The sequence below is a fragment of the Scyliorhinus canicula genome, chromosome 18 (assembly GCF_902713615.1).
Source record: "Scyliorhinus canicula chromosome 18, sScyCan1.1, whole genome shotgun sequence".
Lineage (NCBI taxonomy): Eukaryota > Metazoa > Chordata > Chondrichthyes > Carcharhiniformes > Scyliorhinidae > Scyliorhinus > Scyliorhinus canicula.
Window position 1 is genome coordinate 7003831 of NC_052163.1, and position 16163 is coordinate 7019993.

The 16163-nt window shown below is 48.5% G+C and overlaps 1 protein-coding gene across 3 annotated transcripts in view; it reads left to right on the top strand.

Annotated features, from left to right (window-relative positions):
* LOC119953671 (sodium-coupled monocarboxylate transporter 2-like) overlaps positions 1–16163 on the top strand; it is a 142479-nt gene that overhangs the window by 33116 nt on the left and 93200 nt on the right. For all 3 annotated transcript variants that reach the window (XM_038778179.1, XM_038778180.1, XM_038778181.1), the window contains one exon: positions 3089–3228. In XM_038778179.1, the coding sequence (XP_038634107.1) occupies positions 3089–3228 (140 nt within the window). The remainder of the gene's footprint in view (positions 1–3088; positions 3229–16163) is intronic.

The following is a 16163-nucleotide window of genomic DNA, read 5'->3' on the forward strand; positions in this document are numbered from 1 at the left end:
CCATATTGTGATCGCTCCTTCCGAGAGGATCCCTAACTATGAGATCATGAATCAATCCTGTCTCATGGCACACTAGCTGTCTCACTAGCTCATGGCACTGGTAGCAATCCTGAGATTACTACCTTTGAGGTCCTACTTTTTAGTTTAACTCCTAACTCCCTGAATTCAGCTTGCAGGACCTCATCCCGTTTTTTACCTATATTGTCGGTGCCTATGTGCACCACAACAGCTGGCTGTTCACCCCCTTCCCACCCTCCCCCCAGAATGTCCTGCAGCCACTCCTTGACCCTTGCACCAGGGAGGCAACATACCATCCTGGAGTCTCGATTGCGTCCACAGAACCGCCAGTCTATTCCCCTTACGATCGAGTCCCCTATCATTATAGCCCTGCCATTTTTCTTCCTGCCCTGCTGTGCAGCAGAGCCAGCCACGGTGCCATGAACCTGGCCTCTGCTGCCTTCCCCTGGTGAGCCATCTCCCTCAACAGTATCCAAAACGGTATATCTGTTTTTCAGGGAGACCGCAGGGGACACCTGCACTGCCTTCCTACTCTTGCTTGGTCTTTTGGTCACCCATTTTCTATCTCCCTCAGTAACTTTCACCTGCGGTGTGACCAACTCGCTAAACGTGCTATCCACAACCTCCTCAGCATCGCGGATGCTCCAAAGTCAATCCATCCGCAGCTCCAGAGCCGTCAAGCGGTCTAACAGGAGCTGCAACTGAACACACTTCTTGCACGTGAAAGAGCCAGGGACAGTGGACGTGTCCCTGAGCTCCCACATCGCACACGAGGAGCATGACACGGGTTTACTATTGCCTGCAATAGTAGTAGACTCGCCAACTTTAAGGGCATTTAAGTGGTCACTGGATAGACATATGGATGAAAATGGAATAGTGTAGGTCAGATAGGCTTCAGATGGTTTCACAGGTCGGCGCAACATCGAGGGCCGAAGGGCCCGTACTGCGCTGTAGTGTTCTATGTTCTATGTCTGGGATCTCCTGCCATGTCTTAACCTTAGGTAAACGTATACAACAACAATTTCAAAAAACGAAAGAAAAGTAAATAAATTAGACAATGAAAAGAAAAAAAAAAGAAAAACTACTTACCAGTCACTTACCAGGGTTAAAAAGCACCTCCTCCCCACCCAGCTTCGAATTCCCAAACTCACTCTTGGTTGTGCCTCACTCTGGCTGTGTCTTCTCTGGCTCACTGGGAGAACTCACCCAATATCTCAGATGCTCTCTGGTTCTCTCCCTGCAGATTAAAAGTTACAGGCCAGAAGAAAGAGAGAGAACAAAACAGTAGAGGAAAAGCACCTTCTCCCACTCGGCACTGAATTACCTCACTGCACCAAATTACCAAGTTGCAATTCCCACTCTGGATGTGGATCACTCCGGCTGTGTCTTCTCGACTTGCGCAAGCTTCATATCATCATTATTTAATAGGGCCGTCCATCCACCCTCACGGTCAACCGATCCCGAATCCGATTCCGCCTGGACACCGGCGCCTCAGCCAATCTCATTGCGCGGTCTGACCTCGAAAACCTCCATGTCAAGCCAACCATCCTGCCATAGTTTCTGTCCTACTCAAATGTCATTGTCATAATATCCACATCAGTATATAATGGTGCAGACATACACTGACTGACACACTGCAAGACCAATCAACACACACAACACAGCAGCCAATCACCAGTTAGGGCACACTCACTATAAAGCCAGAGGGCACTAGTTTTCCCACTTATTCGGGATGCAGCCTCTAAGAAGGACAGAGCTCACAGCTTGTAGCACAGATCTTTACCATGTGCTGATAGTCTAGACTGGTCAGGATAGGCATAGATCTTCAGTTTAATCTAACATAGTGTCGACCCACAGTGAAAGTATGTTCAACAGTTCCTAGCTTAATAAAATAGTATTGTACTATTTCAAGTGTTGGTAGCCTGTATGTGTTACTGCTAAGGTAAACGCAGTCTCCACAGATCCAGAGTACCCAACACATCAGTCATGTCCTCTTCTATAATCATGTCCCAGTCTATATCACTCTGCAGATAGTGTAATATTCCATAGTGCAGTGTGTTCCCAAGGCCTTGTTTTGAAGGCTGGAGAGTCAGAGGCAAGAAAGCCATTTTTTACCCCCTTTTTTACGACACTAGCTGGACAAGCATTTATTGCCTTCAATCGAGTGGCTTGCTGGACCATTTCAGAGGGCATCCAAAAGTCACACCCAGGCAAGGACTGCATGGTGGTGCAGTGGTTAGCACTGCTACCTCACGGCGCTGAGGTTGCAGCGTAGCCCCGGGTCACTGTCCGTGTGGAGTTTGCACATTCTCCCCGTGTCTGCATGGGTTTCATCCCCACAATCCAAAGATGTGCAGAGTTGGTGGATTGGGCATGCTAAATTGCCCCTTAATTGGAAAAGGAATTGGGTACATTGTGATGCATGATCAATCACTACTGAAGCGAGATTGTAGTCCAATTGAAGGCTTTAATGAATAAGTAGTTACCCCAGCAGCTCCGGTACAGAATGACTGCTGTGGGTGAAACACAGACTCTTATGCTCCGCCTGCTGGGCGGAACCAGCAGGCAGGTTCTACCACTCATACTACAATATAAGGTACATCCCACCTCGGTACTACGATACCCCTAATATAGCCTACCACACACTCTAAATTTATTTCATTTTAAATTTTAAAAAATGAATGTTGGGCGCGATTTTCCCATTGTGCCACGCCGGCATGATGATCGCAGGAGAGCCCCAAATCAGCTCCATGCCGGGTGTAAAACCTTGTGTGAATCACCCAACTCACGGTGCACAGCAAAATCTGGATCACGCACGCGCTGCGTGTGATGTAGTGCCAAGTCCCGTTGAATAGCGGAGTCAATCTCCACGCTGCAGTTGTCGAGGTACAGCTGCCAAATGTGCCCAAAACCAGATTATGAACTTTTTCGGGTAAATCGCATCCCAACAGTTTATTATCTATTACATACAGATTTCTAGTTTTCTAAAGTTGCTGTGTTTTTTTTTAAACCCGTGCTTTTGATGCTTCAATTTAGACTAATCTTCAGCTATTTCTGCTTGTGGTTTCAGTGATTGGCTATCCAGCTGAAGTGTACAACACCGGATTGAATGTTCTGATGCTCAACATTTCTAGGTTTTTCACAATGATATTCGTTTGCCTGATTTACATTCCACTCTTCTACAGGCTAAACATTATTAGTACGTACGAGGTAAAACCACTTTTAGTTACTATTTCCAGTTACTGCTTCTTCACCATTGTGCTCTCTCTTTAGCTAGTGTAGTGTGGAACTACTATGTCTAAAGAACCCTTCACCACTCTGCAACCAATGTCAATAGAAAGTGGACGTAATTCTCTAGTCGCAGGGATTCTGTGTTCATGTTGCCAGAGAATCCCGATGTCGGCAAACGGCACTGCTGGGAAGCATGCAGCTGGGGGAATGGAGAATCCTGCCGTTTTTTTACTTTGCACCAACAGAAATTGTCCAAACATAACTTTTGTTGCCTCCATTTTTTTTACGTTTTCCTTTTGTTTACAGTTTGTATTTGAAAAGAATCAGGATTCGATTGAACACCGTGTTGTGCCCGGCGCAGATCTGTGCATGCTGGTTAAATAGCGGGAAATGCCAAAATTGAGATTCGCTCTCATTTCATTTGCTATCTAACCGGCCCATTCCCGACTGCGAGTTCCAGATCTCGCCTAAATATGCAGAGCACATCAGTAACCCTCATTTGCATTAATTTCTGTCTCATTCGCGAGATTAATGTCAAATGCAACAGCCTCCCGGGAATTAATTGGCTTCCCAGCAAGAAATCATGCAGGCATCATTTAGTACTCCTTCTAAAAAGGTGAATCTGGCGCATTGGCTGCTGAGTGAAACTTAAGAGGGGAGTAGCCATTTCCATTTCGGCCATGCAGCTCAAGAGCACAGAGGCTGCTGCCCATAGCTCTGGGTGGGATGCCTCAGGGGGATTGGGCTTGGTCGAAGGGGGCTGAGTGGGCCAGAGGGTGGGGGGAGGGAGGGGAGACTTTGCATCTGTGAGGCCTTCAAGCCATCTTTAAATATTGTCGAGACGCATAACAGGGGCAACCACAGTTGCTGCCTGTCTTCCTACCAAACACTTCCAGGATAGAGCCCTGCTTTTGGTTCAATGCTGAAGGTCAGTATAACTCCCTTTTACTGTGAGCAGCCTCTCGCTTCACAGCTGAAGGCTTTGGTAATTGAGGTTTTAGCTTTGTTAGTTGTGAGAGCACTTCACAGCTGCAGGTTGTGTTTGCTGCAGCTCCTGCTGGTGGCTGCAAATGCCTGGAGGCTTCTGTTGCTGTTTCCTTCCCTTTCTGTAGCCGGAAAGAAGGACAATTTTTCTAAGATTGCTGGGTCCTGGAATGCTGGGCTCAGGGGGATGTATGAGTCCAGAAAGCCATCAGGTTTGAAGCAACAAGATGCTGCGGGATCTGGTACACCATTGAAGAAATGCTTTTGCAGATTGTTGATGCTTTTGTTGCTGTTGTTGCACGTCACCACGGGTTAAATACCCTGGAAGTCAAGGATGTTCAACTGCACCTTGAGCGCTGGTGGAATATGTGGATGCCAGAATTTGGTTCTGGTGAGATTGGGCCGTGTGGGAGGGGCCTGCACAGCTGCAGCTCCTGGACGGAGAATGGCATTGATACGTGGAACTAGTCACACATTGATGAACAGATTATTTCTATGGCAATATTCTGGACATGATAACAAATTCTCAGGCTTATCCTCCATTTCTTTCGAGGGACCTGTGAGGGGTCAAAGCGTCTGTTTTTTTGTTTTTGTCAAAATGAGCTGATGTAGCTTTGTATTCAATAACGGTGATGTTTCCTTGTTGTTTAATGGGCAGTGTGATATGTGGAGTGTTACGTGGTTGATTTTCAAATCTTTGTTACTGTTGACCGTTTAATAAACAAAAAATTCTCAATTGGCTTCTCGTGGGTAGAACATAGAACATACAGTGCAGAAGGAGGCCATTCGGCCCATCGAGTCTGCACTGACCCACTTAAGCCCTCACTTCCACCCTATCCCCATAACCCAATTACCCCTCCTAACATTTTTCTTGGTCACTAAGGGCAATTTATCATGGTCAATCCACCTAACCTACACGCCTTTGGACTGTGGGAGGAAACCGGGGCACCCGGAGGAAACCCACGCAGACACGGGGAGGACGTGCAGACTCCGCACAGACAGTGACCCAGCGGGGAATCGAACCTGGGACCCTGGCGCTGTGAAGCCACAGTGCAATCAACATGTGCTACCGTGCTGCCATGCCATGCCATGGCATGAGACATGTTGGGCAGGATTTTCCACGATCCGGCAGGGTGGGCCACTCCGGCGCCAAGGAGTGGCGTGAACCACTCCGGCGTCGGACCGCCCCAAAGGTGCGGAATCCTCCGGCGCCACTGTGAGATGCAGGAATTTCTAGATGGGTTGGAGTACCCGAGGTTAGGGGAGGGGACAGGGCTACATTAGAAGGAGCGATAGTGGAGCAGGAGATACAGGATGCGATTGGGAGGATGCAGTCGGGGAAGGTGGCAGGGCCGGATGGGTTTCCGGTTGAATATTATAACAAATTCAAGGATAAGCTGGCACCCCTGATGGTGGGGATGTTTGAAGAGGCGATAGGGAAGGGGGTATTGCCACAAACTTTGGGGCAGGCATCGATTTCCCTGTTGCTAAAAAATGATACGGATCCGACGGAGTGTGGGTCGTATAGGCCCATATCACTTCTGAATGTGGACGCAAAAGTATTTGCGTAAGTACTGGCGGGTAGGCTGGAGTAGTGCCTCCCAAAGATGATAGGAGAGGGTCAGACGGGGTTCGTGAGAAGGAGGCAGCTTTTTTCGAACATTAGGAGGGTTTTGAACGTTGTTATGGCGCCGGCAGAGGGGAAGGAAACAGAGGTGGTTGTGTCATTGCAAGCTGAGAAGGCATTTGACCGGGCAGAATGGGGGTACTTGATGTCAGTTCTGGAGCGGTTTGGGGTTGGACCAAACTTTGTGAACTGGGAGCCGATGGCGAGTGTCTGCACAAACAACATCAGCACAAGTACTTTTCTCTCCACTGTGGGACTAGGCAGGGATGTCCTATGTCCCCCCTGCTGTTTGCATTAAGAAGTTCGGGGGTATGGAAAGAAATAGTGCGGGGGGGGGAATAGAGCATAGGATACCGATATATGCCGATGACTTGCTGTTATACGTGTAGGAACCGAGTGTGTCAATCGGGGGAATATTGGGCTGCTTCGAGTGTTTGGGTCTTTCTCGGGGTACAAACAAAATCTAGACAAGGGTGAGTATTTTGTGGTGTCTCGACCAGGGGTGGGGGCAGGGGTGGGGGGGGGGCTCCCATTCCATAGGGCAGGGACTCACTTTAGGTACCTGGGGGTGCAGGTTGCCTGGGAGTGGGGGGGTGGGGGCAGGTACAACATCACTAGTTTGGTGGGGAGAGTGAAAGCCAATCTGGCAAGGTGGGATGGGCTTCCTCTGTCACTGGCGGGTTGGGTACAGGCGGTTAAAATGAACGTGTTGCCGCGATTTCTGTTTATTTTTCAATGCCTACCCATTTTCCTGCCAAAGGCATTTTTCAGAGAGATTGAGGGAAGGATTACTTCGTTCATATGGGGAGGGAAGGAGGCCAGAGATAGAAAGGTGCTGCTACAGAGGGGAAGGCAGGCAGGGGGTTTGGGTCTTCCGAACCTGATGTATTACTACTGGGCGGCGAATGTGGAGAAGGTGCGGAGCTGGGTCAGAGGGGTTGATTCCCAGTGGGTCAGAATGGAGGAGAGTTTGTGCTGGGGGTCGGGACTGAAAGCACTAGCAACAGCGCCGCTCCTGACAGCCCTGGGGAAATACTCAGGGAGTCCGGTAATAATAGCTTAATTGAGAATTTGGAGGCAGTTTCGCCAACACTTCGGGTTGGGAGCAGGGTCAAGGGAAATGCCGATTCGGGGTAACCACAGATTTGAGTCAGGGAAGTGGGATACAGAGCTTCCCGGTGGAGCCGACCTCCACATTGCTGGAGGAGGTGCTGACGGCAAGAGGACTGGAGAAGCGGGTAGTGTCAGCGGTTTACGGAGTGATTTTGGAAGAGGAGAAGGTACCACTGGAAGGGATCAAAGCAAAGTGGGAGGAAGAGTTGGGAGAGGATATGGAGGAGGGGTTCTGGTGTGAGGTGCTCCAGAGAGTGAATGCCACACCTCGTGTGCGAGGTTGGGGCTGATACAGCTGAAGGTGGTGTACAGAGCACACCTTACGAGGGTGAGGATGAGCCAATTCTTTGAAGGAGTAGAAGATGTATGTGAACGTTGCGGAGGGGGCGGGGTGAGGGGGGGGGGCACTAATCACGTTCATATGTTTTGGTCCTGTGCAAAGCTCGAGGATTACTGGAAGGAGGTATTTAGAGTAATTTCTAAAGTGCACGTGGACCCGGGCCCCCAGGAGGCCACATTCGGGGTGTCGGACCAGCCAGGGTTGGAAACGGGTGCGGAGGCAGATGTTGTAGCCTTCGCCTCGTTGATCACCCGAAGGCGGATCCTGCTGGGTTGGAGGGCAGCCTCTCCGCCCTGTGCCCTGGCGTGGCGGGGGGACCTGTTGGAATTCTTGACTCTGCAGAAGGATAAGTTTGAACTGAGGGGGAAGGATGGAGGGGTTCTACAATTCATGGGCATTATTCATTATGCACTTTCAAGAACTGGATAACATCGAACATTAGTTGGGGCGGGTGGGTGGGAGGGTTGGGGGGAGGGGGGCTGTGTGTGTTAATGGCGACTATGGGTAATCCCGAATTCCTTTTTGTCATTTGTTTGTGTGAACATGCGGGTTAATGTTTGGGGTTTGGTGGGAGGATGGGATCGTTGTTATTGATATGGGGATTGACATATTTGTTACTGATTATTGTTTATTGTTGGTGGGTGTAAATTTGGGAGAAAATGTGAAAAAGGAGGATAATAAAAATATTTTTTTTAAAACCTAACTTGCACATCCATGGATACTAGGGGGCAATTTTAGCATGGCCAATCTACCTAACTCGCACATCTTTCGACTGTGGGAGGAAACCAGAGCATGCGGAGGAAACCCAAGCAGACACAGGGAGAATACATAAAAATATACGGACATAGAAACATACATAGAGGCAGCCAGTGGCACAATGGTTAGCACTGCTGCCTCATAGCACCAGGGTCCTAGATTCAATTTCGTCCTTAAGTGACGATCTGTGTGGAGTTTGCACTTTCTCCCCATGTCTACATGGGTTTCATCTGGGTGCTCTGGTTTCCTCCCACAGTCCAAAGATGTGCAGGCACGGTGGATTGGCAATGATAAATTGTCCCTTAATGTCCAAAGGTGTGCAGGTTAGGTGTGGTTACGGGGATAGAGTGGGGGAGTGAGCCTGGGTAGGGTGCTCTTTCAGAGGGTTGATGCAGACTCGATGGGTAGAATGGCCACCTTCTGCGCTGTAAGAATTCTAATTCTATGGAAAATAGAAGCAGGAGGAGGCCATTCGGCCCTTCAAGCCTGCTCCGCCATTCATTATGTACATAGCTGATCATCAAGTTCAAAACCCTGACCCCGCCTTCGCCCAAATCCTTTGATCCCATTAACCCCAAGAGCTGTATCTAATTCCTTCTTGAAATTACACAATGTTTTGACCTCAACTACTTTCTGTGGCAGTGAATTCCACAGATTCACCACTCTCTCTGGGTGAAGAAGTTTCTCCTCACCTCAGTCCTAAAGGTTTACTCCTTATCTTCAAACTATGACCCCTAGTTCTGAACTCCCCCACCATCTGAATCTACTCTGTCTAATCCTGTTAGAATTTTCTAAGTTTCTATTAGATCCTCTCTCACTTTTCTAAACTCCAATAATGTAATCCTATCCGACTTAGTCTCTCCTCATATGACAGTCCCGCCCTCCCAGGAATCAGCCTGGTAAACCCTCGCTGCAGTCCCTCCATAGCAAGAACATCCTTCCTCAGATAAGGACACCAAAACTGCACACAATACTCCAGATGTGGCCTCAGCAATACCCTGTACAATTGCAGTAAAACATTCTGAATCCTATACTCAAATCCTCTCGCTATGAAGGCCAACATACCATTTGCCTTCTTTACTGCCTGCTGTACCTGCGCGCTTACTTTCAGCAACTGATGCACGAGGACACCAAGGTCTCGTTGAGTATCCACCTCTCTCAATTTAAGCCCATTCAAATAATAATCTGCCTTCCTATTTTTGCTACCGAAATGGATAACTTCACATTTATCTACATTATACTGCATATGCCCATTCACTCTGCTTATTCAAATCTTGCTGAAGCATCTCTGCATCCTCCTCACAGTTCACACTCCCACCCAACGTTGTACCATCTGAAAATTTGGAGAGAATACATTGAGTTCCTTGTCCAAATCATTAATATATAATGTGAACAGTTGGGGTCCTAGCACAGATCACTGCGGTACCCCACTAAATACTGCCTGCCAATTGGAAAAAGACCCATTTATTCCAACTTTTTGCTTCCTGTCAGCTAACCAGCTTTCTATCCATCTCAGGACACTACCCACAATCCCATGCGCTTTAATTTTACATAGTATTGTGCTATGAAGGACCTTGTCAAAAACCTTCTGAAAGTCTAAATAGACCACATCCCCAGGTTAACCCTGGTCAACTCTACAAGTTACATCTTCAACGAATTCCAATAGATTTGTCAAGTGTGATTTCCCTTTCGTAAATCCATGCTGACTTTGTCTGATTACACCACTGCTTTCCAAATGCTGTGCTATTAAATCCTTGATAATTGACTCCAGCAACTTCCCTACTACTGACATTAGGCTCTCTGGTCTATAGTTCCCTGTTTTCTCTCTATCTCCCTTTTTGAATAGCGGGGTTAAATTAGCTACCTTCCGATCTGTAGGAACCATTCCAGAGTCCAAATAATTTTAGAAAATGATCACCAATGGATCCACTATTTCTTAAGTATTCTGGGATGAAGATGATCAGGCCCTGAAGATCCTTAATCCCATTAATTTCCCCAAAATCATTTCTCCACTAATATTAATTTCCTTCAGCTCCTCACTAAAACTTGTGTTTCTCAGAACTTCCAGTACATTCTTCATGTCTTCCTTTGTGAAGCCAGGAGCAAAGTGCGAATTTTAGTTCCTCAGCCATTTCTTTGTTGCCTGTTGTGAATGCCCCTGTTTCTGGCTGGAAGGGGTCTGCATTCGTTTTTATCAATCTTTTTCTCTTCACATACCGATAGAAACTTTTACAGTCAGTTTTGATTTCTCCAATCACCGACGCCGAAATCGCGATCAGCCGGAGAATTCACGTTTACGCCAGAATCGAGGGCGGCGCTGTTTTTCAGATGCTCGGCCCCCTCAAAAATAGCGTATTCGTGGAGAATGCTGCATGCTGTATGGACGCCTCCGGATGCCACCTGAGGTCCACCCCAATACTCCGCCCCTGATGGTCCGAGTCCCCGACGGCATGGGCCAGGTGTGCTCACACTGTTCGGGGACCTCGTGTGGCAACTGCAGACTGAGTCCAGCGCCGCCACGGGGGGCGGGGACCATTCCGCTGGCAGGGGGGACTTCACTGTATGGTGGGGGAGGAGGGGGGGTCCAGGGGTGGCGAGGCTGGTTACAGGGGGTAGTTGCAAGGCGCGGCCTCCGCAGGCCGCCACTGGGCGCATGCACGGCCTCAGACCTAGCCATTCTCCAGCCATAACTGCAGGTAAAGCCGGAGGCTTTACGCTGCGCAGCTGCTGCCCCCCCCCCCCTCCCCTCCCCCACACCGGACGGAGGATCGGTGCGGGGGTGGCACCGACTTTCTGGTTGTAAGACCAGACGGATCCTGCAGACATAGCTGCAGGATCAGAGAATCCAGCCCATGGTATATTAAAACAAACTTTATTACGAAAACAGTATTAAAATATCTTTAACATCACACCAGAAAATAGCTCACAATTACACCTCAAACAATGACCGCACTTACCCTTAACTATCTTTATTCCCAATCAAACAAAAAAAAATCTCAACTCTCAATCCATTGTTAAAATACAGTTTACCCTCAGGAATACCTGCTTTACGGGGATGTTTTTTGATAAAGAGAGATCCCTTGACACTGCTTTAAAGATAAGGGGCGGAATTCTCCACTCCCCACGCCAGGTGGGAGAATCGCGGGAGGGCCGGGCGACACACGACACGCCCCCCTGGCACCCTCTGCGATTCTCCCACTTCCCCGCTCAGAAGAATTGCCGCTCGCCGTTTTTCACGGCGACCGGCGATTCTCCGGCCCGAATGGGCCGAGCGGCCTGCCGTTCCCGACCGGTTCACGACGGCGGCAACCACACCTGGTCGCTGCCATCGTGAACATGAGTGCCAAATGCTAGTTTGAAGCTTGTGGGGGGGCGGAGAGGGGAGTGAGCACCACGGTCGTGCTCGGGAGGGGACTGGCCTGCGATCGGTGCCCACCGATCGTCGGGCCAGCGTCTCAAAGCGACGCACTCTTTCCCCTCCGCCACCCCGCAAGATCAAGCCGCCACATCTTGCGGGGCAGCGGAGGGGAAGTTTGCAACCGTGCATGCGTGGGTTGGAGCCGTCAGCCGTCATGATGCTAGCCGCGCATGCGTGGGTTGGAGCTAGCCAACCTGCGCATGCGCGGCTGACGTCACATAGGCGCCGCCGTCGCGTCATTCTTGGCGCGCCGAGATTTACAGAGCGCCGCTCCTAGCCCCCTGGGTGGGGGTGAATTAGGTGCGAGGAGCGGCCTCCGAGGCCGTCGTGAAACTCGGCTGAGTTCACGACGGCCTTCCCGATTTATTGCGGGAGCGGAGAATTCCGCCCAAGATCTGAATCCTCTCAGAACCATGCAGAAACTTTGGCCGTAGTTCCTCACAAGTTGATTCAGCCTGTTTCAACTCACCTTCTGATTACACTCTTCTGAACTGTTTAGAAAGACACTGCTAATCTAGCTATAAAACATATCTTTTAACTGAACTGAGATACTTGACTTCTGCTCACTTCTTCAAGTAGCTGACACTACTTTTCTACAAAATGCTTTTCTTAAAAATGCCTCACACTACCTTAACTCCTCCTAATAATTACATAATTTTACCATGCTGAAATCTAATTAATTCGATTGGGAAACCCTTAATCCAAACAACATTCCATTAGTCTAAGCTTTTTACGATGCTTTAATTGCACCTCTGGCTCCAAAACATTGTTGTCCTTCAAACAAGGATTTATTTCAAAAACATGACTGCAGCAGTCACACACTAACCCTTTTAACCCTTACCACACCAAATACCTATCATACAATATATGTGAAATTTCTACATTCTATAGTCATCATGCTGGGGAAACCAGTTGTGCTCCTTTACTCTGTTCAGTAGATGCGGTTTCATGGAGTTTTGAAACACACCCATGTAAATAAAGAGAGCAATGGCAGGATTGCAAAAGCAAAATACTGCAGGTGCTGGAAATCAAATAAAAGCAGAAAATACCAGACATATTTAGCAGATTAGCAGCGTCTGTCAGAGAGAAAACCAGAGTATTTCATGTCGATAATCCTTCATATGACACTACTGACTGTCGGTCAGCTATGTGCCATGTGTACGAGCTGATGACATCTATTCAACTTGTCTTCTGTTTTGTCAGGGAGCATGAAAAAAATGTGCCCCTCCCCCCTCACCCGTAGAACCACCTCAATCCACTTGATTCCAAAATAAAATCTACCTGGATTAAATTTTTAAAAAACAAAAACATTTTTAGAGTGTTTTTCATGGTCTCAGGATCAAACTAGGCAGCTAATGAAGTACTTTTGAAGTGTAGTCACTGTTGTAATGTAGGGTTGAAAGGATATTGTTTACTTTGGTCAACAACTTTATTTTTCTTTCAGGATGATTTTTGTTTTAGAGGGGAAACTGTATAGTTTTGCTGGAGAGCTGCTACAGAACAGGGTGGATATATTTCAAACACTGTGGGTGAAATCTTCTGGTCCAGCCGATGGCACAGCTCCGCCGCCGGGAAACTCGGTGGGACCAGAAGATCCTGTCACCGGCCACTGGTGGGCTGTCTCCCGCAGCCGGGAAACACACTGCGAGGAGACCAGAGAATCTTGCCTTTGTTTTCATCGCTTTACTCTGATCTGTTTCTGTTTTGCTGGTGGTGAGCACTTTTATTAGAAACATTCGCCTCGCTAAAACATACTAGAAGTGGTGGAGTGGGTTGTAATCAAGACTTGACCAACCAATCTGTAGTAAAAGAAATGGTATTCTTGAGGGGATTACCCAATAAAGAGAGATTGAGGGGACTAAGCCTATTAATTAAGAGTAAGAAATCACCAGGTTAAGGTCCAACAGGTTTGTTTAAAATCACTAGTTTTTGGAGCGCAGCTCCTTCCTCGGGTGAATGAAGAAGTGGGTTCCAGAAACACATATATTGACAAAGTCAATTATGCAAGACGATACTTTGAATGCAAGTCTTTGCAGGTAATTAAGTCTTCACAGGTCCAGATGGAGCAACTGGAGAGAGGGATAATCAAAGGTTAAAGAGGTGTGAATTGTCTCCAGCCAGGACAGTTGGTAGGATTTCGCAAGCCTAGGCCAGATGGTGGGGGAGTGAATATAGTGAGACATTAATCCTAGGTCCCGGTTGAGGCCATATCCGTGTGCGGAACTTGGCTGTCAGTTTCTGCTCGGCAATTCTGCGTTGTCATGTGTCCTGAAGGCCGCTTTGGAGAACGCTTACCCGAAGATCAGAGGCTGAATGCCCTTGACTGCTGAAGTGTTCCCTGACTGCTAAAGGGAACATCCTGCCTGCCAATTGTCGCACGATGCCCGTTCATCCGTTGTTGCCGTGTCTGCCAATGTACCACACCTTGGGACATCCTTTCCTGCAACGTATGAGGTAGACAACGTTGGCCGAGTTGCATGAGTATGTACCGCGTACCTGGTGGGTGATGTTCCCACGTGTAATGGCGGTAGCCATGTTGATGATCTGGCACGTCTTGCAGAGGTTGCCATGGCAGGGTTGCGTGGTTGCTGTTCTCCTAAAGGCTGAAGTTTGCTGCAAACAATGGTCTGTTTGAGGTTGCACGGTTGTTTGAAGGCAAGTAGTGGGGGTGTGGGGATGGCCTTGGCAAGATGTTCATCTTCATCGATGATTTGTTGAAGGCTGCGAAGAAGTCATAGTTTCTCCGCTCCAGGGAAGTACTGGACGATGAAGAGTACTCTGTTGATTGTGTCCCATGTTTGTCTTCTGAGGACGCACGTACATTTTTTAGCTGTGGCGTGTTGGAACTGTCGATCAATGAGACAAGAGCCATATCCCATTTGTACGAGGACATTTTTCAGCATCTGTAGATGTCTGAGCAGAGCCTGTCTGTACAGAGGGCTTGTCCATAGGGGATGGCTTCCTTAATGTGTTTAGGGTGGAAGCTGGAGAAGTGGAGCATCGTGAGGTTATCCGTGGGCTTGCGGTAAAGCGAAGCGCTGAGGTGACCATCCTTGATGGAGATGAGTGTGTCCAAGAATGCAGCTGATTCTGGAGAGTAGTCCATGGTGAGTCTGATGGTGGGATAGAACTTATTGATGTTGTTGTGTCGTCGTTTGAGTGAATCTTCGTCATGGATCCAACTGGGCAGCACGGTAGCACAGTGGGTAGCACTGTTGCCTCACAGCTCCAGGGTCCCAGGTTCGATTCCTGGCTTGGGTCATTGTCTGTGTGGAGCCTGCACATTCCATTGTCTGTGTGGAGCCTGCACATTCTCCCCGTGCCTGCGTGAGTTTCCTCCGGGTGCTCCGGCTCCCTCCCACAAGTCCCGAAAGATGTGCTGTTAGGTGAATTGGATATTCCAAATTCACCCTCTGTGAACCCGAACAGGCGCCAGTATCTTCATTGCAGTGTTAATGTAAGCCTACTTGAGACAATAATAAAGATTATTATTTTTATCAAGAAAATGTCAGCGACGTATCTGGTCGGTTGAAGGTTTGTTCCAAATGCGCACATCAATATGCCATCTTCATGCACTGGTTCCCACACATGCGGACCAGATGGAACAGCACTTGTGGAGGTCACCAAGGGAATCGGAGGCCCCCAGTTTCATGCCTTTTGGACAAGGTAGTTCTCTGGCATTGCTGGTGCCACCTGGGTACCCTGTCAGTGCCACCTGGTTGCCAGTCTGGCATTTGCTAAGTGCCCGGTGTGACTGCCAGTTTTTAAGATAAGGGACATAGTCTAATCTACACTGGTGGGACTGGCAAAAAACAGGCGTGACTTCGGCCCATCGCGGGCCGGAGAATTCGGGCAGCCCCGGGGCCCATTGAGTCGTGCCGGTCTCCACCATTCCCCGAGGTGGGTGGCGCGATTCATGCCAGGCCGATTTATGAGGTGCTGGAGAATTTGAAGGACGTCGGGGGCGGGATTCATGCCGACCCCCGGCCATTCTCCAACCTGGCGGGGGGTCAGAGAATCCCGCCCCTTGTTTCCTTTTGGGAGAATCACGCCCTGAGGCTAGTCTGGAGGCGCTGGCCCTTCAGCAATTCCGCTAGCCCAATCCCATCATAGTATGTGGCAAGGTCCCGTCATTGAAAAGGAATTGAATTCGGTGTCGCCTGAGCCAGTGATCTGTTTCTTCATACCACTTTTAAACGTTTCACCTGCCCAGTCATTAGAAGATGGGTGGTATATGTTCCAACTTGTTGGACTTTGCGAATGATTGGAATTCTCTGCTGGTGAAGGGTTGTCGAATATAAAGACCTCCAGTATTCCGTAGATACAAAATGACTGCCAGAGTTTGTCTGTGGTGGTGCTGGAAGTCGTAAAGGACATCCGATGCATGTCTATCCATTTCAAATGGGCGTCAACCAAGATTATAAACATTGACCGCATAAACAGCCTGGCAAAGTCCGTGTGTACCCATATCCAAGGTCTCCCTGGCCATTCCCACAGATGTAACAAGGCCAAAGATGTTGCTAAGATGTTTACTGTGTGTGTTTAAAAAATGTTAATTGGATTCATAGAATAAACATTGCTTTTTTGTTTAATAATACTTTTAATTCTCTGTTGCATCACACCTGTGTAGTGGGCCCTTGTGCTCCCCATAACCAAAATCTATTCAAAGTTATGGG